At 35.6% G+C, this 26,622-nt stretch overlaps 1 protein-coding gene across 1 annotated transcript in view; it reads right to left on the bottom strand.

Moving 5' to 3' along the window:
- Positions 1-26,622, bottom strand: part of FAM171B (family with sequence similarity 171 member B) — a 66,786-nt gene that overhangs the window by 21,254 nt on the left and 18,910 nt on the right. Inside the window, exons 2-4 of the mRNA XM_036857329.1 lie at positions 9,263-9,496; positions 4,169-4,261; positions 1,054-1,212 (exon numbers count right to left, since the gene is read on the bottom strand). Of these exons, the coding sequence (XP_036713224.1) occupies positions 1,054-1,212; positions 4,169-4,261; positions 9,263-9,496 (486 nt within the window). The remainder of the gene's footprint in view (positions 1-1,053; positions 1,213-4,168; positions 4,262-9,262; positions 9,497-26,622) is intronic.

The raw sequence follows: 26,622 nt of genomic DNA, 5'->3' as shown, positions 1-26,622 counted from the left end.
ACATGGAGGGGGGAAGGGCAAAGTGAGAGAGTGGCATGGACATATATACACTACCAAATGTAAAATAGATAGCTAGTGGGAAGCAGCTGCATAGCACAGGGAGATCAGCTCAGTGCTTTGTGTCCACCTAGAGGGGTGGGAGGGAGACATAAGAGGGAGGGGATATGGGGATATATGTATACGTATAGCTGATTCACTTTGTTGTGCAGCAGAAACTAGCAAACCATTGTGAAGCAATTATACTCCAATAAAGATGTTAGAAAAAAAACAAACCTTGTAAAGTTTTTAAAGTTTTAGCAAAATACACTGCAACTCAAAGTGAAAAAATAATAATAAAAAAATAAAAATAAAAACAGTGGAGTTTGTTAATTGCAACAACTGGTAGAAATGGTAGAACAAGTGTGGATGTACAGAGGGAAGATACAGTTTTTAATAGGTGTCATTCATAAGTTAATTGTTAAATAAAGTGTAAGATTCCATCATCTTCGTAACGTAGGTCATGACAGCCTTATGTAAGCGTACTAGTGCTGCTGAATATAAAAAATACTTTTCAATATTACCGTTTTACTCAGAGGATATCAAATATATTTCAAAAGAAAAATTTCCAGTTGCTTACTCTAATCTATAAACTTTTTTATATCTAACAATTATTGACACTTCTGATCAATTTGATAAGAATGAATAGGTCAAATTATAATATATGTGTAAACTTCTTAATCAAATTTCCACTTTCAAATGTATTTTTTAATTTGCAAAATTATACAATAATCATTACTATTTTCATAACTTGTTTACCTCCTTTGGATAAAAATATCCTGTAAATTAAACTCTCCATTAATTTGAAATAATGTATGCAGAAGACTGGTATAATCTTTCTTTCATTGGATCAAAGGGACTGCCTATAAACACTTTAATAACTATATTTATGTTTCAAAAGTGACATGTCTCCTCCAAAGCTTAAATGAATTTCAAACATCTAAATAAATAGTACTTGATGAGAGATTTATGTACTGTTTTTATAAATAGATTAGATTATAAAAAATTAGAAAATACCTGACTTATTGAGAGTAATTCCAGTCGTGTACAGAAAATTATCCACTTTCAAAAACTGTTGTAGGACTGTAAGGTAGCCTGTAACGTTGCTAATGTGATGGCTGTTGGGTAGTCTAATTAAGGCTTTTGAAAACTGAACACTTGGTTGAGATTTAGCATCTGGAAAAAGGAAACCTCATTAGCAAACAGACAAAACAAATGCATATTAAGCAGAGCACTATTGGTCAGGACATTTTACTCTAAGTGAACCAGTTATTTCTAAAACATTACTGACATCTCCTAATTATAATTATTATTTTATATTCAGATCTGAATAAATAAGAAATGCACCTTTCTTTAGATCATACAAGGCACCTTTAGCCTAGAGAGTGCTTGATTCGCCTGCCCAGAATTTCTTCACCCTTTGAGTTTCACTCTAGGGAACCACACATTGACCCATGTGGTTCACTTGGGGTTTCATTTCTGTAACAAGAGTAGAGGTAATGGTGCATGCCAGAATGGGCTGAAACCAATCAAAAGCATCTCATTATCCTGTTGGCCACAATGATTTGCTGAACTATAGGACTTGTGACAACCACAGTTAATAAGATGCAATGTGAGTTTTGCTTGGACTTCTAGGGGAAAAGACCTGCTATTCCCCACTAGATTTTATGTGAGCAGATATATGTCTGGGAGTTGCAAAAGCCATCTTGTGACCAAAAATGAAAGCTTGTTTGAAAATGAGACAATATTTAAGGACTGGAGAGTTGAGAAATGGAAAGAGTAAAACTAGTTCTCAATTATTTCAACTGAAGCCCTGATCAAGCCATGTCTAAAGTTGGTCCCATTCCTACACTTATCAATCATTTGAGCAATAAATAAGTGCTTCCTTTGGGCTTAAGCTAGTTTTGGGTTGGGTTTTCAGCAATTTGCAACAGAAAGTATCTTTGATGATAAACCATATACTTAAGTGGGTAGGTTTCTGCATCAGGCAATTAAACATGCATTAGAAGTTTTTCAAATGCCAGACATTCAATTTATAAATATTATCTCATGTAAATAACTTTGAATTGACTATCCTCTAATTTATGGAGAACCCAGGGACAATATTGATTTTTTTCTGTAATCAGCAGATCTTTAACAATTCAAGGGTCAACTCATATCATTAAAACTAAAAATTATCAGAAACAATCAGTTAAATTCTTAGGATGAAAAAAGTATCTGTTTTTAAAGAGTTACATGACAATAAAAAATAAACTATACACTGACTGAGAATTATCTTACATTGTTTTATTTATCATTTATGTATGAAGCTAGAAAAATGGTACCTGGAAAATAAACAGTTAAGGGATATAAAGAAAAACAACACATCTATATTATCCTTGTTAAATTGCTTTGAGGGTACAATGTAATACCTTTTGATCCCTTACAGGTACTATCTACAACTTACTTACTCTTTTAAAATGTGTGGCTTAATTATGATGAAAATCCAAACTTCTTTACAACTGAAAACATGTACACTAAAGAAAATGTCTAACTGAACTTCTCTAAGGTTTTACACATTCCTGGTTTCCAATTTTTCCTGCTCCTTTTACTACAAATATATTTACACACAGGCCTAACACATTTTTCACTATACAAAATGAACAACTTCCTGATAAAATCTTAGAAGGAAAAATATAAACGTTTTTTGGAAGTTAAGAAGTGAGGATGTGTACTTTCTAAGGAAAGATTTAACATCATCAGAAACATCCATCCTTTCTCGGTTGGCCTCACCAATAGGTCAACTCTTAGGGAAATGAGGCAGTAAAAGGAATTCCAGAGGGCTCACAGTGTTCTCACAGAGATGGGCACGTGGCATGGGCAGTGCCACCCAGACAGACGAGAGCTCACCACTGCTTGGTACAGTGGCAAAGGAGTGGTACATGAATATGCTCACGCCGATCCTTTTCATACAACCCAGCAGAAATTACAATTTGTAATGGAATTTGAAGAATCCAGTAAGGAGTAGGATGTGTCAAGAGAAAACCAGAGCAAACAAATGAAGCAGGACTGTGGAGAACCTGATTTCACTAAGGCCCCAGCAGCATAAAATGTGGCCTCTCTCTGCAAACATGTAGTTTCTATTTACTTTCCACCCTTCATACGCAGAGCTACATCCACCCATCCTGCCATGCACCGGCAAACTCAGTGCAAGAGTAAGAGATTCTACTGCCTTGCTCAGTAAATTACTCTAAGATTAATCAAGCCCTAGTTAATTTTTTCCAAATGATAGTGTTAGGCTTTCTTTTTTTTAATACATTAGGACTAAATAAGATAGCTTCTGAAGATGAAGAGAACTTCAAAAACAGTTCTTTTTACCTTGACTCTTGTATTGGACTTTGAGGTTTTCTGCCTTTACCAGTCATTCTTATTATGCTTTAGTTCTCAACATTAATTTCCCAAAAGAAACAAAAAAGCCAATTATTGTCACTTATAGAGGTTTTACATAATATGCAGTAAGAGTCACAAAATGCTGGGACTAGTTAAGGGGGTGAGGAGGTGAGGTAAGGATAAAACTATCATCTTCGTGGTTGGTAAAGCAGAGCTGGAGGACACAGCTTGAATCAGACCCCAAATCACGCTTCCTGTATTCTTGCCCTTGGGATATGTGAGTGGGGCAAATCATGTCTGCCAAGCAGATAGTTAACTCCCCAGCCTCAGACCCTTCCCACACAGGCAGCAAGATTAATGTCAGAGGCAGGAATGAAGGTGACCTGCAAACTAGAAAGCCCCAAAGGTCTGAGTCCTTTTCCCAATTTCACCAACCACTAAAGCCCAGTGAGAGATGTGATTTGGAAAGCAGTTCAGGGACTCTTTCCAGTATTTCTGCAAGTCAGATGTTCTACTGGGGGTGGCTAAAATGGTAAAAGAGAGAATGATTCCCACTACACACACACAAAAAAATGCTATAGTTTGGTAGTGAAATAAGAATCAGTTCAGATCAACTTATAGTCAGTACTAATCATCCCTGATCAATTTAGATTTTTCCCACCTTATAATCAACACTGATCCACTGGTGAAGAAGCACAGTTATACAATATAGTCACAATATAGTCTCTTTACTTACTAGCTAAGTAAGAAGTGGTGTACTTACCAGCTAATTTTCCAGTAATTAAAACAGTGTCTTCAAATAGCCATATATTTGCTTGGCTTTGCGGGAACAGTGAAAGTGTAACTGATGAATATACTGTGAAATATAGCATAATTAGGATATTTTATTAGACATGGGGGGAAAACCGGGACAAATATAGTTCTGCTCCAGCAGGTCCTAAAAATGTGGGGAAAAAGAAATTCTGTGATGGGAAAAGCAATTCAAAACAAAGGAAGAATGCATATAAAATATGATGGAGGAAAAAAAGGAACATGGTAAAGTGAGACCATTCAGCATCATTATTTTACTAATTTTTAAAAATTTTATACAGTAGTTTGTACCAAGGTGACTAATGATGTTCTCTAACTAACCCCAGATATATTTGGTCAAGTTAAATGCTTAAACAACCCCCTGCTATTTTCTCTATATAATCATTACTTATTTCCTTCTTATATTGAATAATTTTTAAACCGTTTTTTCCTGGCCCCATGATTCAAGGTTCTCTCAGATGGGGAGTACATCCACTCTTCTTTTTTAACTTCCCATACAAAGGTGCAGTGCTCTTCTTCACAGTGTGGTTCGCCAAACAGACTGTGCTTTGCCAAAGGAAGAAACAGTTTAACACGTAAAATGATCCAGAGGCAACATTTAGTAGTAGGGAGGATGAAGCTGGACCCGCCTACAAGAGTAGGCACCTGAAATGCCTGGTGCGATGAGTAAGTGCAGATCCCCTGAAAGATAACTAAATTCTTTCAAGATCAGGAACAAGAGGCAGGGACAAAAGACCATCGTTTTATAAGCAAGACCAAATCAAACAACCTGACCAATCCTGCAAAAGAAAAATAAGTTCTGAGGCATCACCTAAAGTACAAGTTCTCACTGATCTCTCTCCTCCATGCAATGCAAGTAAATATCAACAGAAATGATACAATATCCCTAAATCACTTAAGAAAGGATTAAACACACTTGCATGAGAATACTTTTAAAATCTGGAGATATTTCAAAGAGCTGTAAAGGAAATACAGAAAAGACAGGATAAAATATTAAAAGTATACAATGATGTATGGGTGGATGTAAAATAATATACTTTTTTCTTAAGTAGGAATAGAGGACTACCAAATGAAAGTAATTTTAATTCAGAATACACTAACATTTAGATGGATTGTTAGACTTATTAGATTGGAGAGAAGGTGGTTGGGGTAGTAGCTTGGACCCCGAGACGACTGTATCCCATATTTGGATACTTTCTTAGTCCCAGGTAGGTTAAAAAGGGCTACCCTGATAGCTTTTTCTATTAAACCTGAGGAGAATCTTTCAGAAAGTCACTTAAACTTGGATTCAGATTTCCTCTGACTTTAAAAAATGTTTCTGATTATAAACGGGATATATATATCCACTCTGGAAAAGTTGAGAAATACAGAAAAGGAAAGAAGAAAATGATGGTCATCACAATACCACCACAGAGACAACCACTATTAGTATTTCAGTATAGCTCTTCCTGGATTTTTCCTGTGATTTTTCTTTAAAAAGAGGGAGTATGATATTGTATACAGAATATTTTCACCCTGCTTTTTCACTTAAAATAATATTGTAAGCATTTCTGTCCCTCAATAGAAACTTTCATAACATTTTCAAGGTCACATATTTCTTAAAGTATCAAGATTCACTTAACCACTACATTGTACAATATTGTATATTTAGATTGTTTCCATTTCCACTATTACAAAATAATATTTGACTCAACATCCTTGTGCACAGATATCTGTCCACTTTATTTATATGTTTGTTTTTAGGACAGATTCCCAGCAGTCAATGATGATGAAGATTTCGAAGACACTGACACACACATTTCAAAGTTGTTATCCAGATAACACTGCCGACTTCTCCCACCAGCAGTGTTTGAGGATGGCCATCTCGCCCAGCTTGTCAATATTGAGTATGTTCACTTTTTAAAAATGTTTCTAAAGTGAAAAAATCTAAGAAATGTGTATTTGGGGGGCATACTTAGATTATTAAGAAGGTAAAATATTTTATCATATTTACTAATCATTTGTATTTCCTGTTTTGAAAACTAAGTCATGATTTTATCCATTTACCTTATTTAGGCAGGGCCTTGGTTTTTTTACTGATGTGTATGAATTCTTAACACATTAAGGATATCATTCCTCATTATTTCATATATTTTTTACTACTTTTTAAAATTATGGGGAAATCTACCTTTTATGACATCTTTCATTGCTTTTCAGTTTAAAAAGACCATCCTAAAAAAATAAGATAGTTTATTAAATTTAATGTAATTTAATTTTCCATATTTTAACTTTTTGAGCAATATATTTTGGAATATGGATTCAAATTAATTTACTCCAAATAGTTAACCAAAGTATCCCAATATTACTTATTGAATATTCAGCTTTTTCCTCAATGATTTATGATTCCTATCATAGATTATATTTTTTATGCCTACTAGTATCTGATTTGTACCACATTACAAATCATAGTAAAATATCACTTAATTCTGTAGCTATATATTTTAGTTATCTGGAATGGCAAATTGCCTCTAGTAAATCGTCTTTTAAAACAAGATTTCAGGTATTTTGACAATGTGTTCTTTAAGGGTTATTTTGCCAAGTGTTTTGTTAATGCATTAAATCTATAAATTAATCTGGGAAGAATTCAAATCTTTACAATATTCAAGCTAAGAAAAAATATTTTTCCAGTTATCTGGTGTTTTAGTTGATTTTTTTTTTTTTTTTTTTAGGTCTATCAGTAACATTTGGTAGTTTTATTTTCCCTCCCCACAGTTACTTCAGGGTTTTTCTGTAGGTTTCCCTGCATATTTTGTTTGTTCTTGTTGTTCTGAGAGGGATTTCTTTTCATTATTTTTCCTAATTGGTTATTACTTCTGGTATATAAAAACATGTATTGATTTGTAGCGATACTAATTTGTAGTTTTCCAGGGATATGATCATAACTAGAAAAAATGGTTTTGATTCTTCCTTCCTAATAGCTATCCCCTTTTTTTATCTGTTAATATCTTTTTGCTCTGATAATAACTTCTACTACAATGTAAAATAATATAGACATCTGTGTTTAGTTTGTTATTTTAGTAGGATCACCTCTAATATTTTACAGTTAAGTATGATTTTGAGATACCTAAGGATACCTTTGTGGTCCTAGTTTTTAAAGAGTGTGTTCTCGGTTAGGCATGAATGGTGAACTTATAAAATGCATTTCAGGCAACATTTCAGGCAATTGCTGATATTATCACATATTAGTTCTAATTTGTTCTACTAATATGATACATACATATGATTGTTCTACTAATATGATACATACATTTCAGGCAACATTTCAGGCAATTGCTGATATTATCACATATTAGTTCTAATTTGTTCTACTAATATGATACATAAAATTAATGAAGTTTGACATCCTCATAGTCCTGCAAAGAAGAAAAATCCTACTTGGTCTTGACAGTATGCTATATTTAAATAATGGTGAAATTCTTTTCTGTATTGTTTAGGAATTTTGCATTTAGAGTTATAAGTATGACTGGTCAATAGAGAGGTGTGTGTATATGAGAGAGAGTATGCACACATGAGGGCATTTAATTTTGTATTACCTTTGTTAGGTCTCAGAATCAAGGCTGTACTGATTTGGTAAAATGATCTGGGGCACTTTTCCTTATAGCCTTTGAAGTTATTTTTACCCAGAACATTTTACCCATGGTTATTAATCTACCTCATCTAAAATCAATATACCATTTATATTATCACAAAATTGTTTGTTTTATTGGATTTTTAAGATTATTGCCAAATTTTTTGATAATTTTTATGATTTTTAAAGCTTTTATGTATTTTTATCTTTTATTTCCCTCATTTTTGTTTAAATTAGCTAGATGTGTGTATAATTTACTTCAAAGAACTGACATTTTGTCAATTATTTCTTTATATTTTTCTAATATATGCCAATCTACTTCAATCTTTTTATTTCCTTTTTCCCATTTTAGTTGGTTTCTTCTTTCATTATTTTTCTCACTTTTGTTGAATGAATAGTTGTACTTCATTTCTGTCTTTAAAAAAAATTAAAGCATTTGAGACCATGAATTCACCTCAAATACATCCCTATCTGGATTTTCCAGTCATTTTATTACAATTTTATTCACATGAGTCTTATTAAATTATCTAATTCATTTTTCATTTTCTTTCTCATTCTAAATTTAAATAGTTCAAGAATTCAAATGTTTCCAATATGAAACTAAATAAAATATCTAAAACCTAACAACAAGAACCACCACAATAAAAAATAAAATTTTTAGAAAGATTGATTACCTAATGTATCATCCTTCCAGTCAATCAGACTTGTATTCTGGTACCTTGTATGGCCAATTTTCCCAGTATTCAATTAGTTATAATAACTCCTACCAATTTTTTTCCAGCTTTATTGAGATATAATTGACATCTAACATCATGTAAGTTTAAGGTGTACAATGTGATGATTTGATATATGTTTATATTGTGAAATGAATGCCACAATAATTAATAATTCTTTCTCCAGTATGCCTCTTGTACTCTCACCTCTCCTTTCCATTTCCTTTCTTACATCAGGCTACTGTCCACCAGCACAACCACAGCTTCATAGCCAGGCTCCCTGAATCCATTTTAGCCCTGCTGTTGCCCTGTTCTTTATACACTGTAAATTCAGTTTCTAAACAACTTACTTTCATGTGCTCAAGGATCTACGAGAACTGCTTTATTATTCATCACGTAAATCTAAACTGTTCATCTTATCTTTTGAGAATGTCCTTTAATTATCTGGCCCTTTACTTTACTTTGGCCCATCCTGCTTCTGACTACTTCCTTGGGCATGCCACACCCCTCTCCCCCACCTGCAGACAAGCTTTGTACCAGAGCAGAGCTGTTGCTCGGGATTCCTTCAAGCTTCTGTAGAAGGAAAAAGACCTTCATGTTTTCTTCAAACTGGCACGCCTTTCTAACCTCCTTATATTGGCTTCACATAGTCTAATTTTCGGTTTATCAGAACAAGAGAAAAAATCATTTACATTTAGTGAAGGCAAAACATTGTTTAACTGCTTACTTGGCATTCTTCCAGTCTTCCAAGGCAGAGGTGTCAACACATAGCCATCTTTGTAAGCAATAATGGTTAGGCTGAGTCCTAACTTGTAGGGTACTCTTATCAACACTGCTCCATTGTTTCTAGTTACTGTGGAATTTGTCTTCGTGTAGTTTACAAACACTTCTACAACTGCTTGACTCAGGTACTGACGACTGATGATGTCATTCACCTGGACTTTCAGCATAAATACAGACACTGGAAGAGAAAAAGAAAATCGCAGCACGTTATATCCTAGAACGCATATGTCACTATACTTTAAGATGTCATTTAAGACACCTGAACCAACAGTACAAAACTGTTGAAAAATTTAGGAAATACATACACATGGATGGATAGAAAGAGGTGTTAAACATTCCAACAAATTCATTATTCTTCCTAAAACTGAATAAATTTGAATTTATTATTAATACGGCACAGTATTATCACTCCATTTTCTCTGCCAATTAGAAGGAGAAGAAGGGAGAACAGTGAATAATGGAAAGAGTTTCTGGCTTTAGGAAAATAATTTTTACTTTATGTTACTATTTTCTAATATTATCAAGTTATATAGATTTAATACTAATTTAAAATACAGTCAAAGGTCTTAGAATAAAATGCCATCTCACCAAACCCATTAGTGCATGGCTAGCGCCTTTATTTTGTTCTGTTGTCTGGAAAGCAGGGGATGTGTTTTAGTTCCAAATTACAAAATATCAAAACAAAATCTCAGATGGACCTAGAGAATATTATGCTTAGTGAAATAAGTCAGAAAGATAAATACTATGATGTCACTTATATGTGGAATCTAAAAAATAACACGAATGTATATGCAAAACAAACACATTCACAGACATAGAAAATAAACTTAAGGTAACCAAAAGGGAGAGGGAAGGGGGAGGGACAAATTAGGGGTATAGGATTAACAGATACAAACTACTATCTATAAAATAGATAAGCAACAAGAAGGTATTGTATAGCATAAGGAATTATAGCCGTTACTTTGTAATAACCTATAATGGAACATAATCTGCAAAAATACTGAATCACTACACTGTATACCTGAAACTAATATTGTAGATCAACTATACTTAAGTTAAAAAAAAAAAAAAAAAACCTTTTTCTAAAATATAAAAAAACATTATCCATTAAATATATAGACACAACATGTGAAAATAATAAAGTCAAGAAAATAAGAATTAAAGCTTTTTCTACTTAAACCTCCAGCCTTATAGATCTTGACAATGTGTTCATGCATTTACCAATGATAATGTCTGGCTACAGAAGAACTTTCACCATCATGGAAATGCCTTTGCAAAGCCTGTATCATAACACCTTTCCTAAGATGCCTTATCTTCTACCATAAATGGGCTCTGCAGCCAGTCAAGGTCCATCTCTGCTATTCCCTAGACATGTGACTCTGGGTGAGTTACTCACCTCTCGGTCCATTTGCTCATCTGTAAAATCAGGAGATAGCAACTATTTTGAGCTAATAAAGTAAAATAGGGCAAATAATGTGCTCAGTACAGTGTTTGGTTGTCAAATCTAATGTTAGTATCGTTATTTATAACAAAAATTATTACTTCACAATTGGAGACCACTTCATGAACATGAGTACATCAGTAAGAAACATCTCATAAGGATTAATTATGCTGTTATGCATTTGTGTAAACAAACCCATTTTTTTAAAAGAATTTTTAGCAAGAACATCACGTCAGGTAAAAAATCCTAGTCAACAATGACTGAGTTGCAATATTGCTACAAAACTGTTGTCACACCTTATCTATTTTTTGTTAAGATAAGCTAGACTTTAAATTGCTTTTGACCGTACAAAGACATTTTAAATACAAATAGAACCACTGTAACTGCCCAGTCCTAGGAAAGGTACCATTCAGCAAGTTATAAAATAGTCCTGATCCATTTAAGAATCTAAAAATGAGGTTAAATGTTATCCAAACACAATTCTTTATATATTCAGACACAAACATATTTTTCGTAAATTTCCTCATACATGGTAATAATTAACTCTAATAAGAACTAAAATGTGTTGGCGGTTAATGAACCAGGCATTGTGTTAATTTTTAAGTGCATCATTCCATTTTCTCTTCAAAACACCCCCATTAGATAGATACGATTGTCTTCATTTCATATATTGGTAACTGCAGGTTAGCAAGGTTTGTAAGTCGGCCATGGAGGAAACCAGACAAACTTGCCACAGTCTCTCCTCAAAGCTTGTGCTCTTGTTGCACTACAATTGCCTGATTATACCCTTAAAAGCTACTCTAGTCCCACTTTAGAGCATGGAAATGGGAAGAACTGGGGGAAACAATGACTCCTGTAGAGTCACACCTTAAAATGAGGTTCCATTAGTATATCTGAAAAATGGTTAATTTCCAAAACAACTTTGTATATATTCAAATGTAAATATGGAGAATAGATTACAAGGCAAAATATAGATAACTGATGTTCATCCACACCTCTACTTTCTCGGCATTTTTAATAATAAAAAGCCTTTGTGGGAGGTTAAATTATTTGTGAGCAGTCATTACTATCATTACTTTTAATAGAAAAATTCAGGAGCATCTGGTACTAAAAGGTCAACTAAGCCTTGGGCCGTAACTCCAAGCTTTCCTCAAGTTATTTAACTACCTCCCCATCATATCTTTTTTTTTTTTTTTTTTTTTTTTAAATAATTTTATTTATTTATTTATGGCTGTGTTGGGTCTTTGTTTCTGTGCAAGGGCTTTCTCCAGTTGCAGCAAGTGGGGGCCACTCTTCATCGCAGTGTGCAGACCTCTCACTATCGTGGCCTCTCTTGTTGCCGAGCACAGGCTCCAGATGCGCAGGCTCAGTAATTGTGGCTCACGGGCCTAGTTGCTCCACGGCATGTGGGATCTTCCCAGACCAGGGCTCGAACCCGTGTTCCCTGCGTTGGCAGGCAGATTCTCAACCACTGCGCCACCAGGGAAGCCCTCCCCATCATATCTTAAATTCATCCCACTACTATGTTTTCACACTAAAATAAATCAAGTTGCTAACAATTTAAAATCAAAATATGAAAAAGGGCTAGGAATACATACATGTTCCTGTTGCCAAGTCTTGTGTGTATATTATCACAAAAATCTCAATATACCTTTGTAAAATATGTAATATCAAGTCCATTTTACTGATGAAGAAGTGAGATTTCAGACATTCAGGCAGCAATGCAAACTGCCTCAAATCTCACAGTCATTAAGAAGCTGTGTCCATACAGCAGAAACTAACACAATATTGTAAAGCAATTATACTCCAATAAAGATGTTAAAAGAAAAAAATAAAAAGAAGCTGTGTCAGCCTTCAAGTGTCCCCACCCATGAATGACTCCAAAGCCATCTTTACATCATGTTATAGTGAGTCTTGGGGTCACATTACTCAAGTTAATTCAAGGAATGTATGATTGCAATCATCACTGAGAACTTAAATTCTTATACAACATCAACTAAAAAGAAAAAAAGTAATCATACATACATGCTGATACCAAACCATGGCTTCAAATTCAAATGGGAAATACAACTCTTAGGCAAAAAAGTAAAAGGTTGCCATATGTAAATAGGGCATGATGGGCTTCTAAACCAATGTCCTTGAACAGATCCACCTAGTACAAAAAACTAGTTATGTGTAGAGGACAAGTAGCTGCTGCTCAATTCAAAATAATTCCCCCAGTCACCTGCCCCTAATCCCCTAGACAAAATTTGTTGAGCCACTGGCATAAAGCATCTAACTAATGCAGGCCAGACCGTCTGTCAGGCCCTCAAAATGTGAATAAAGATACACAGAGGCTAACAGTTGCTGGAGCTGAATCATCTGAGAGATTCTATGAACTCCTACCCTCTGTGATTTCCAGTGTTTTCATGTCCCTCTCCTTCCAGAAGCTGGGTTGTACTGTCCCTCCTGCTGATCTGTGAGCTATATCAAAATCCCTCCCCCGAATCTTGTAGCCAGAGTCAGGTTCTGTTGCTTGCTTCCAAAGCAAGTACCTTAAATGACATGGGATGCAACTGTAAATATATGATATTTTATTTAATAGGCTACCCTATCTTTTATAAGAGAAGGCAAAGGAGGGAAGGCTAATGTACCAAAAATATGAGAAACCACGTAAGAGGGAGACTGCACATAACTAGAAGATAAGAGAATTAACATTCCCTATTAAAATTTGGTAATGGGTCTTATTCAAATCAAATGTACCTACAATGGTTCCTTCAACAGCATTTTCAGGAATGGGACCCAACAAGGAATTTTTATTAATTTGTTTGCTCCAAAGATTTCAGAAATTCTCAGAGCCTTTGGATTTATAGACAAAGTCCAATGTGTAGTAAGATCTTAAGCTAAACTCATTAAAAAAAAAAAAAACTCTGCATATTCCATATGTTTCATCTTTGTAAAAGTACAGTTGCCAAAATAAGACACCCTAAAACCTCCTGGCATTCTGAAGCTGGGTTTGATTCATAAAATGTTTTCTAATCCAGAATGGATGATTTTTTTCCACATGTGCTAATAATGTTAATGTAATAAATTTGATGAGAAAATGAGTATCAAATTCAGAAAAAACAATTTGCAAAGGTCAAATCTTGGCTATCAAACTCACAGCCTCTCTGTCTGTGGAGATCCCCTATATCTGTACCTTAGATTGCCTGACAGACTTAAGACATACTGTAGGCCTGACCAGCACTGTCCTCTCTAGCTCAAATGGGAAAATGGGAAAAACTAGTTATTTGTATAATACACACACATGCACACACACGCTGCTCCCTCAGGCCCAGTGCCAGAAACTTTACACATGTTGTCCAATTTCATCCTAATACAAATCTGCAAGACTTCCTCCTTTTAAGGCAAGGAAATCGAGGCTAAAGTTGAGCAGCTAATAAATTACAGGCAGGATTAACAGGTTCATTTTACTCCAAGTTCCATGTGTTTTACTCCACATTCTTTCTCATTGAAAAGCCTTAGGAATTTGGTTTCCATCATATTCACTAGCTCACTTATTTCCTCCCAGCCAATGCAGAGAAAGAAGGGCTCATTTGCTGATTCTCTGAGCTGCTCCTCCCCTCTCTCAGCCTGGTTTTTCTGGCCCCGACATAAGCAGCAGCAAAAATAGCATTAAAAAAAACAAAACCCAAAAAAACAAAACCTTGGCTGAAAGCCTGGTTACAGCAATTAAAGAGGCACAAACAACTCTTTTTCCTTCAAATAAAAAGTTATAAAGAATTACCTGCCATTGACTTAAACAGGATGCCTCTGACTTCTGTGATGTCAAGTTTGACCAGGCAAACAGCACTGGCAGCCAGAAGTAATATATATCCATAATAATCCCCCTCACTAGCTCTCTTCTCCAACAAAAATACTCTGGCATTTAGACTGGGCAGATTGTGTGATTAAATATATGGTTTTCAACCAGAGGTGCTTTTGTCTCCATAATCTACCTACTCTTCTCCATTGTATTTTTTCAGCTTTCCATGTCCATATTATTTTCTCTGTCATGTAATTATAATCATTATGTCTTGCCCACATAATTTTCTTTTCAGTATGTCACCATTGGTTTAAAAATGGTTCAATATCAAATGATTTCAACTGCACCCTAAGAAAACATATAATCTAAATGTTGAGAGAAACAAGGAAAAATAAAATATACACCCATGAGCAAGGTCTGAGGTTGCTGGCAAAGATTTAACTATTTAGCACATGATTAGAAGCATTAAGCAATGAGAATCACTAAAATTCAAAAGACTACTAAATAGGTATAAAGAAATGTTCTTGAAAAAGCATATTAGAATCAACACTGTATTATGGTTTTGCTACAGGATATAGATAGGTAAATCAAAGTCCAGAATAGCTATTTATTTGACGACATCTGGAGTGGGGTGGGCTGAGAAATTACAACTCCACTTCTTTTCAAGACAATCTGACATCATCTTATTATGTTGTTACTATTATGTAGGTTACAACTATACCCATGGAGAAACTTTCTCAGATTTCTCCAGTACAAAAACTAGCCTACTTCTTTTCAATTATGTTTCAAGCATCTACAATAATTTAATATACAACTTTTTTCCTCTCTAGGAATATAGTGCTAAAAATATACTAGGTAGATAACGTTTTTATAAACAGATCACAGATAAAATTTAATAAAATATTTTAACAATGAAAATTTTCAAACTTTGAGGTTTATGCATTCTAAATGAGAGCTATAAAAAAATAAAGAACACAAAAATATAGTGAAATTAAATAATTGGTTGGGAACAATTAGAAATGTTTACCTACATTGATTCATTCAACAAATATTTATTGACTGCCTGACTTTGGCCAGATCTGCACTAGCTAGGTAATGGGGCTGCAAACATTAATAGGATACATTCTTACCTTGAGGAAGATTCTAAGGAAACGTGAAAAAACAGTACTGCAGAATTATCTGATATTACTATAGAGGAAGTTTTAAAAAGGCAATATTGAAACAAACAACAACTTTCTATAGTACCTAATACAATCTTCTATGAAATTATGTAGAAATTCAGAATCAACATGTGTAACTATTCCTATAAGTATCAGTCTCAAAGAGAGATGCCTGCATTCCCATGTTCACTGCAGCATTATTCCCAATAGCCAAGATACGGAAACAACCTAAACGTCCATCAGCAGATGAATGGATAAAGAAAACTGGTATATACATGCAATGAGATATTATTCAGCCTTTTAAAAAAAAGGAAATCCTGCCACTTGCAACAACATGGATGGAGCTGGAGGACATTATGCTAAGTGGAATAAGCCAGACACAGGAAGAAGATAATGTATGATCTCACTTATATGTGGAAACTAAATAGTCAAACTCATAGAAGCAGAGATTAGAATGGTAACTGCCAGGGGCTGAGAGGAGGGGGAAATGGGGAGGTGATAGTCAAAGGGTGTGAAGTTTCAGTTATGCAAGATAAATAATACTAGAGATTTAGTATACAGCACAGTGCCTATTGCTAACAATACTGTACTATATATTTAACATTTTCTAAGAGGATTGATCTTACTTTAAGTGTTCTTACCACAAAATAATAATAATAATAGGAGCGGGAAGAAACTTTGGGAGGTGATGGATATGTCTGTGGTTTTGATGGTAGTGATGTTTTCACAGGTGTATAGTTATCCCCAAACTCATTAAGTTACATACATTAAATATCTGCAGCCTTTACATGTCAATCATGCCTCAATAAATGGTTTTTAAAAAATGTGGATCTCATATCTATTTTGGAATCAGTTCACATTATCATTTTTTGAACAGGGAAACTGTTGACATTTTGAGCTCAGATCTCTAAAGGGCCTGCCCATTCATTCTCTCCTGTTTTCCATGATCTGACTCTTTGATCCATTCCAGTGGAGACTTTATGGTGAGAACCCAAAAGATGTTATGACTCAAATCAAACTTTACTGGGGGCATTCAGAGGCCTAGAGTTTGTTCTCCACCCACCATTTTCATACAAAATATTCAGTCAGAGAAATCTTGGTATAGAGCTAGCTATACAGATATCTTAGGATGTAAATAGAAAACATCTGGTTCCACATTTAAATGTCAAGGTATTTAAAGCCTTTAGTAGAGACATCATCATGGTTTCACTAAAGAGAGTTTCAATTAATTCCCAAGTCTTTAGCCTAGCATTCAAAAGCTGACATCTGGCCCACCACCTTCCATTCCAGCCTTATTTCCCACTAACCACTCTTTTATGGGGATTAGCAAACTACAGCCTGCAGGCTAACTCTGACCTGCAGCCTGTTTTTGTAAATAAAGTTTTATTGGAACGCTGCCAATATACTCATTTATGGATTACCTATGGCTGCTTTTGCTTCAACATCACAGGCCATATGGTCTACGAAGAAATTATTTGCTCTCTGGCACTTTACAGAAAAAGTTTGCAGAACCCTGCTCTACATCATCACATGAATGGGTCACTACTCACTAACCAAGACCAACCCACTCTCCTGCTACATCATTCCTTTCTTCTATCTGAAAAAAATCTTAATTTTAATCTCTACCCATCAAAACTCCTAATCTATCCTTCAAAGTTTAGGTCAAACGACCCTCTTCAAATAAATGTGGCCTTATCCCAGTTAGATGGGCTCTTTTCTTCTGTACTGACTTGTCTGATAGCACATAGTATATTATGGTGTATGTTTTACTTTCTGTGCATTTGTCTTTTCTGTGAGAACAATCTCCTTGACAGCCAATACTGTTTCAAACTCAGCCTTGTGTTTTGCCAGAGTTTAGCATGTAGATTCTAGATGAATGCAACAGGGGTGGGGAGGAAGGGAGGGAAGATGAGAAGAGCAGGAAAAAGAGAAGAAATGAAGGAAGAGAGGAAGAGGTGATCAGAAGTGACCACGAACCAGGGAAAGAATGATAATTGTAGGATTTCTACAGAAGCCACTTGAAATTACAGCCAGCTTTCCAGCCCCACCCAGTATTTGGTGAAATTTTGAGCTTAATCCCACAGTTGCCAATGAGAAATATTTTACATTATTACAATAATCACAAAAACAAATATTAAGATTCCTTTTCCTTTTGGAAATTAATACGACTTTTCCTTCCTTCTAAGAAAATTTAACTTGGAAATTTTGACTAGAGAACACATAAGTAGCAAAACTTGCTAAATAAATATAATGCAATTGTATTACATCAAAGATTAACCTTACTTTCACTATTACAAAACAATACGAACAAAGTAGTTTTAAAATTCTTTCTCCCGGGTACCAGCACAATTTCCCTATTTAATTGGAAGGAGGGCCGAAAGTTTAGGAAAGAGTGAGGACAACAAAGGGGCTTGTGAAAGAAAGGAACATATTATTCCACATTCTGTAAAGCAGGGTGGAAATGGCTTCAACAGTTTAATCTCTACAGCATTTCAAATATGGACACACAGCCTCCTTCTTTTAAAGGAACAAAAGGGAGCTGAATTAAAGAAAAAGTTCAATAAATTAGAAAAGCCTCCTTTTCATTGCTTAAGCATCAGATTGGATCCAAAATTCTTACTGGCTGTGGAGTTAAAGAGAAAAAAAAATCTGTGCCTGTTTGAAGGAAAAACAAATTTATTGCACTAATATTCATTACAGGGAAAATGTCAAATCTAAGAAGAAATTACAGAGACAGAATAAGGACATGATCGCCAAAGGTGAAAAATGTTATAGACCAAGTAAAATGCACATTTTCTCCATTAGGACCAGAATCTTAAATGAGTGTGATTCACCAAAACTAATGAAATGAATGACATAAAAAAGAGTCCTTGTAACTTAAGAACAAGCACATTGCAGTTGACTGAATAGGGAACAAATGAGAAAGTGAACCATTAGTACTTGGACTCAGTTCCTTCTTGCCTACCCGAAGGGCCCCTTCCCTCCGTAGAAATAAATCAGTCTGATAAATAAACAAATCAAAATCCTAAAACATATTGTCCAAGCTCACTCCACAGGCATTTCTCATCCTAACTTTTATCTTGTCTTCTCAATTTTTCATCCTGCCTCAGAATCACAATTATTCATTCACTCACAAATTTCACCCAGCATGCATTAATTACGTACACTATATACGAAGGCGCTAAGTATGGAGTGACAGAAGAACTGACAGCCCAGTGGCATCACAGATGAAAAGACTGAGAGAAAAAAAGTGAGATTTCTTTTCCTAAGACAAATCAGCAAAAAAAATTTAAAGACTGAGGAAAGAACAATGAGGTTAAACAGAATATGTGAAGTCTCCACCAAAAACAGAAATGATTGAGCTAAGAAAACGTGAGAAGCAGATATTCCTCTTTAGAGGAAAGATGGGAATTTAGTGAATTTAATTCTCATGAGTCCTACCTTCCCAGTCCTTCTTGCTCTATGTCTCGGGGGTCCCAAGACCACTTTCACGTTCAGTGATTCGGCAGAAGGCAAAAGGTACCACTTACTGGCAGGTCATACTCACAACTAAGATTTGTAACAGCAAAAGGATAAAGAGTAAAAAACAACGTGAAAAATAAACGCATTGGGGCTTCCCTGGTGGCACAGTGGTTGAGAATCTGCCTGCTAATGTAGGGGACACGGGTGCGAGCCCTGGTCTGGGAAGATCCCACATGCCACGGAGCAACTAGGCCCGTGAGCCACAACTACTGAGCCTGCGCGTCTGGAGCCTCTGCTCCGCAACAAGAGAGGCCACGATAGTGAGAGGCCCGCGCACCGCGATGAAGAGTGGCCCCCGCTCGCGGCAACTAGAGAAAGCCCTCGCACAGAAACGAAGACCCAACACAGCCAAAAATAAATTAATTAATTAATTAATTAAAAAAAATTAAAAGTAAAAAAAAATAAATAAACGCATCAGCCAAGCCCAGAGAGGTCAGGCATGGGCTTCCAAGTCCTTCTCCTGCTCAATTTACACAAGACACAATTCTTCTCTAACTGTGAGCTACAGGGACACATGCGAAGTGTCTGGATTGGCTTTCCCTGCACAGAATCTTAGGGTCCAAGCCTGCCTTGGGGGTGCTGGTCACATAGACACGTTCCTGTTACGTAACCAGCCATGGTAGCTGAAACACAGGACCCCAGCATAGATACCAGGTGTGTATCATAAACTCGCTAAATAATCCTGAGAAGCCTTGACAAGATGGAAGAGTACGCCCCTTTGCTCTGGGCATATAAAACATCATCATTCATTAGTAACATAAAGAACATTCCAAGGGCCTTGTCTCAGGAGCTGGCCAAGGAACAATCATGGTTCCAGGCTCCCCTGGAGACATGCAAGGATTGAGCAACCAAACCTGCTGTGTTATCACTTTCCTTACACCCTAAACTATCTTTTCCATACTATCATCTTTACATACTGTTTAATTTACTCATTATGTCCATTTTCTGTTTCCCCTACTAGAATGTTAGCTCTGTGAGGTACTGAGATTTTTCATTTTCTTTATTGCTGTATCCTCAAATATCAATCCTTATTTTTGAATGGATGATTGAATTAATGAATGAATTCCTTACTCTGAAATCATGACGTGAGACTACTAGCTCAGGACCACTTAATAACTGCAAGGGAGGATGCAAATGTGTGATATGAGGTAGATAAGCCTTGCAGTGGAGGGAGGGGCAAGGAGATAATGTGTAAGCAACCATTTCTGTGCAGAGAACATTCGTAAGTTATGTACTTTAAGCAAAGTACAGATTCTTTGATTCTTTACCAGTTCTTCCTTCAATAACTTCTTCAACAGATATGTTCACTCTTGTGATGTTGAGAAAGAACTTTAAAAAACAAGATTAGGGCAACCATTGTTTCCTTAGAAAAGCAATTAAATGAAGATTAAGTTCTACCAATTATTACCCAATTCTAAATAATTAATTGGAAAAATCTCTGTAGCAGGTCATCAAGGAGCCAAAATTGAAGTTGACAATAAAAATGGAAACAAGTAATATGGGTGAAAACAAGAGACTGCTATAAGGGAAAAAAAAACCATTTGGGAAAATAATTAAAGAATTTAAAAATATAAAGTTGGGGCTTCCCTGGTGGCGCAGTGGTTGAGAATCTGCCTGCCAATGCAGGGGACACGGGTTCGAGCCTTGGTCTGGGAAGATCCCACATGCCACGGAGCAACTGGGCCCGTGAGCCACAATTACTGAGCCTGCGCGTCTGGAGCCTGTGCTCCGCAACAAGAGAGGCCGCGATGGTGAGAGGCCCGCGCACCGCAATGAAGAGTGGTCCCCACTTGCCGCAACTAGAGAAAGCCCTCGCACAGAAACGAAGACTCAACACAGTCATAAATAAATAAATAAATAAATAAACGTGAATTTCTTAAAAAAAAAAAAAAAAAAATATAAAGTTGTTACAAAATCTATTTCACTCAGACTTAGGTTTCTTAATAAAATGCTATTTAAAAGGAGCAGTCCATTAGGAATCTGTGAGTGGTAAATATTTTTCCCTTAGGTATTTCAAATATATTAATGATAGTATATAGGAGAGGAGACCTTTAGAGAACCAACAATCAATGAATGTTCCCTCTCGTGAATGTAACAACGGAAATCGGGTTAGATGTGTTAGCTGGGGTACAATACCCACTTGGGGATGAATTAAGTATGAACTCTTTGAACTGAACACAGAGTACTCTAGCCTCCTTTGCAACTTAATGAGTCAATTTCCTTAAGTATCCCTAATTTAGTAAAATTGATGGATGAAGTCTGGAAAGGACTATGTCATCCAGGCCAAAAGGAGGATCAAGCTATTGCTATTTATATAATTAATATCCTGAAAAAGATTTAGCTTACCAAACTAAAAATGTCTCCCTCAAATTATCCCCCCAAAATATTCCCCACCAAGTTGCCAGAAAGGACGTAATACTCCAAAGAGCAAATAATTGTAAAGTGTGATTATGATTTTGAGCTGCACAACTCCAAGCCAGGGGACCTGGCGTAAGAGAGAACTCATTCCTGGAGCCCACGTTAGCACGTTTCTCCAGCATGGGCTTTACGGTAGGGTCAGGGTCCATGCCAACTGGAATGGCCAGCATCCTCCACCTCCTGCCAAGAGAACAGTCAAGCACTGCCCAAAGCCCACCATCTCTAAGCCCGACGCAACGGGACAGACAGCCTATTCCTCTCTGTCCTGCAGCAGGGAAGTTTTCTTTACCATTGTTTGTGAGATCGTTCAAATTTCAAAAACATGATAGAATCAAAGAATATGGTACTATAAAGTACTTATTAGTGCAGTGCCTTGAATCCAAGTGCTTTTTTCAAGTGTCTATTTTTAGTGGTTCCACATCTTAAGGCTATAAAGAAAGACTATGATTAGTCTTCTGTTAGAATGTATGCATAGGCTTAGCAATTGGATTTCTAAAGCAAACATAATCAACAAAAACTTAGTAGACAAATCCTCTGTCGTGCCTATAACAGAAAAACATCAAAAGCCCCAGATTTGGGGCCACAATAACCTAAACTATGCTCGAAGCCACCAAAGGTGACACAACAAACTCAGAGGTGTCAGAAGATACTTTAAATTTTCATGAAAGCAAACTAATTTGGGAGTCCATAATTCAACATTCTACACTCAAATCAATGACATGAGATCTTTGTGAAGTTGAGTGCTCAGTGATTGTTCTGCTAAAAAGTAAACACTGCATGAAAACCAATGTTGAACAGGAAATGAGGATGGCAGTGTTCCGTCTCACTCCAGGGTCAGAGAAGTTGTGCAGTGTGTAACAGACAAGTACATCCCATTAAGTAATTAGCAAATATGTATTATTTTTTTCAAATGACTACTAAGTTGTTAGAAGTTGCTGTCCAGCCACAAAAAAAAAAAATTACTGAGGCACTAAAAGGACTGTGAACCAAGAAAGTTCCAGAGTCTGGTTTTAAGCAGTCATTTTATGCTACACATGCACCTACAATATGCATGATCTGTACTAGTCACTGTGAGAGATACAAAGAAATTAGTTGCCTTCAATATGTACCTGAGAGAATCAAATGAAAAGAGTGATAGTACCAAAAAAAGTGCACATAAGATGTTTGAGTTAAGAGAATTGTATGATTAAATTATTCTGGTTAACAATGTTAGGCAAGAAATGAGTCACATGTGAACTCTTAGCATCCATCTTTCTAAAAGTGCCTGTTCACTTTGTCTTAGTAAGAACATTCCAGAAAACAATTGTTCTTTGGAAAAAAACACGTTTAGAATTGTAAACACGCATGTGTCTACTCAATTATTTTCTGAATGTGTGACTGATTGCTTGAATAAACAAATACATGAAATATTAAATGAAAATCTAACAAAACCTCAAAATTATCAATTTGCATGATGTGTTACTATTGTTACCTTTTCCCATGTGCAACTCTCTTGGCCTGGGACAGTGGTTCTCAACCCTGTGTAGACATCAAAATTACCCGGGGAACCTTTAGTATATTCCCAAGCCCCACCCCAGTCCAATTAAGTCAGAATCATTGCAGATGCAGTCCAGGGAATCAAATTTTCATAAGGTCCCAGATGGTTCTAATGTACAGCCAAGGTTGAGAACCACTGACCTAAAAAATAAGTATATCCCAAGGGGATAGGGTCATGACCTAAAGCCATCCTCTTCAAGTATTCTGTTTCTTTTACTATAAAAGAATTTAAACTTCTTATCTTTGAAACGGGCATGCACATTTATTCCATGGCTTGCACGAGCACCCGAGAGAATCAGAGACGTGGGATACTGACATGAAAGAAAGCTGACCATGGTGGCTATGTCTACTAATAGTTATTGTTGGTTGTTTTGGGTATTTTTTAATCACTGATATCTGTTATTTTTTAATCATTTATCTCTGTGTCCTTCTCACATTCAAAATACCTGGTTAACTCAGGTATGGCTTCACTCAGTGTTTTTTTAATGTTCTATATGGATAATTTGGAAAATACAGAAAAATAAAAAAATATTTCCTAATCCAATTTCTCAGAAATAACTTGGATTCCATCCAAGTTACTTATAGATTTTAAAAGTACTGGATTCCATACAGTACTGGATTCCACCCGATACTTTTAAAATCTATAAATAGATTTATAAAATTAAAAACATATTGTATATATGTATATAATTGTGTATATGTTTATATAAGCATGAAGTAAGGTGTGAAGGAAACTGACCAAATTGTTAACACTGACTATATTAATTGGGTCATGGGGTGATACTACCTGACTTACTACAACATGCGATGTGACTTACTACAGTGAGCATGCATTATAGTAGGAAGAAAAAAGAAAATAGATAAAGAATGTTATATGCTGTGTTTTTCAGTTAAGATTGTGTTGTGAACATGTATCCATGCTATTAAATATTTTTCAAAATTACCATATTCATTAGTGAAGAACATTCTATGGGTTGTTATTCATTTACCTATTCTCCCATTAGTGTATGTTTAGTCATTTCTAATTTTTCACATTTGCAAACAATGCTTTAATTAAAATCCATGTACATGTTATCTCCATCTGAATTTTCAATTATCTCCTTGGGAGGAAAAATAATAGGCCAAAATGTATAAACTGTTTAAAGCTTCTTGATATGTATTATTAAACTGCTTTCCAGAATATGATACCAATTTATAGTGTAAACAGAAGAGTATTCATATTTTATTTTGCTGTAGTCGATATATCAATATGACTGCTCCTGTCTCCCCAGGGAGTTACCATGAAAAATATTCAGTAAAGTTTTGAAATCATTTATTCTATTTTCCTTTTACTTTAAATTTCATTCCTATCATTGTTAGTTGTTGTTTTTTTTCTTCACACCTTCTTGATAGGTTGAGAGAGCTTTCTTATGAACAGAACTAAATAGACAAACAATAGCCTGACAAAGAGCCCAACATATACTACCTATTTTGTTGTTTTGGGATGGCATTGGTGAATTCATAGACTTTATTCACGGGAAAATTAAGTGGAAAGGACTTAATAAAACATCCATTTTCCCTTTTTCAGAAGACATTCTCCTTGTTCTCTCCTTGTTCTTTCTACATGCAAAATATGTCTAAATCAGTACAGAGAAAATGGAACTTATTTAGAACCTGCCAGATACATGCTTCAGCACGGCTTTTTTAAAAGGGTCTTAAACTTACTGTCAGCATTTCGTTTAAGCAGATGAGACGCACCCTGTGGGGAGAGTGGTTAGATTTAAACAGAATGAGTACCAGAATTTTCTCCAGTGCTCCTCTGACAACTTAGTAAAATGTAGTAATTTCCCTTTAATTAGACATCTGAAAGGAATACTGACCAGTAAACAGAAATTCAGGTGTTTGAAGAACGAGTGCCTAAAGCATGACCATAGCATGACTACTACAGCCTGAATGGGATGCAGTTTACAGTATTAGCAGAGAGGCAATATATTGGTCTGGAAATTTCAAGCTAAACAAATCATTCATTAATTTCTTTTTTCAGTGAAAAAAAATAACATGAAATCAAAAGATCTTAAAAGATAAAGCAGTATGCATTTTGTATGAAAGAAAGGTCTATAGGTAGCATCACAATATTTTCAAAAATCCAGATGAAATTCACTTGAGTAAACAGTTACTGAATATTGACCAGGCATCAGGTTAAATGCCAGATCCAGTGAAGCACATATCATAACCTTTATTTATTCAACACCATCTTTGTATCAGAAACTATGCTCTGCTAAATTTTTATGTTATTCTATTTAATAGTACCTAGTTTCAGGTCTGAAACAGTTCAAAATCTAGCAGGAAAGGCATACAAAAATGATATGAACAAAGTATTATAGGTATGCAGAAAAGGGAAATATGAATTCTAAGTGAGAGAATGTGAGGTATTTTCAAGGAGGAATTAACTGAGGCTAAAGTCGAAAGAGTAGCTAAATTTTAAAATACAGACTTGACACAAGGACACATCAGGACGGACTAGCATGAGAAAGGGCACCAAAGTTAGGGGCCTTCAGTTTCACAGAATTGGTTTGAAACTCCTTTAACCAATCAAACATTGACAAGTTGCCTCAGTGAACGCGCCTCTGTAAGGCAACCACTCAGCGACCAACACTCCTGAGCACCAGCCAATCGGGAGCAGACTCACTCCACCGACTGTGCCTCTGCCCTGCCACCCAAACAGCAAAAGCCTCACCGGAGAAGCCAGATTCCACCGTCAGTGTCATCCCACAACACCTCTGAAAGTCCGCCAATCCCAGAACTCAACACTTCCTCAAAAACCTCCATGTCAGGTCAGTTTCCCGCTCTACTGAGAAAAACTGTGCCCGACCAACATAGCTCTCCCTACCAAGCATGCAACAAATTCAGCATTTTGCTTTGGTCTCAGATATCGAATGGGGGTCTCATCCTTCGACACAAAGCATGCTGTATCAGGCCTAAGCAAACATCGAAAGCAATATTTACCACATTAAAAAATAATTTTGCTAACGCCCTTCCAAGCCTAGCACCGCATCCTTCACACCAATACTAGGTATGACATGAATCGTTTTCCTTATGAATTGCTTTCATTTTGAATGCTTTGAAAGCAGTATTACTTCATAAATAGAACAGAATACATATGTAAATAATTATTATGCACCAAATACAAATAACTGTACATGTTGAATAAAAAGTATAGGTGCTTTTTAAATTTTCTCATATTTCGTGAAGCTTATTGAAAACTGAAAAAACACTAGATAAAATCTAACTGCCCATCAGTGTGGCTTTTTTATACAATGGAATATTATGTAGCAATTAAGCTGAATTAACAAGATGTTAATGTATCAACAATGAACATGATACTGAGTAAAAAAAATCAAACTGCTAAAGGATATGTATAATAAGTATGCACATCGGTTACAGTTTTTGAAACAAAGATTAAC

Source organism: Balaenoptera musculus, chromosome 7 (assembly GCF_009873245.2).
Source record: "Balaenoptera musculus isolate JJ_BM4_2016_0621 chromosome 7, mBalMus1.pri.v3, whole genome shotgun sequence".
In the NCBI taxonomy this organism is placed as follows: Eukaryota; Metazoa; Chordata; class Mammalia; order Artiodactyla; family Balaenopteridae; genus Balaenoptera; species Balaenoptera musculus.
The sequence above is the reverse complement of the archived record's forward strand: the minus strand, read 5'-3'. Positions and strand labels throughout refer to the sequence as shown.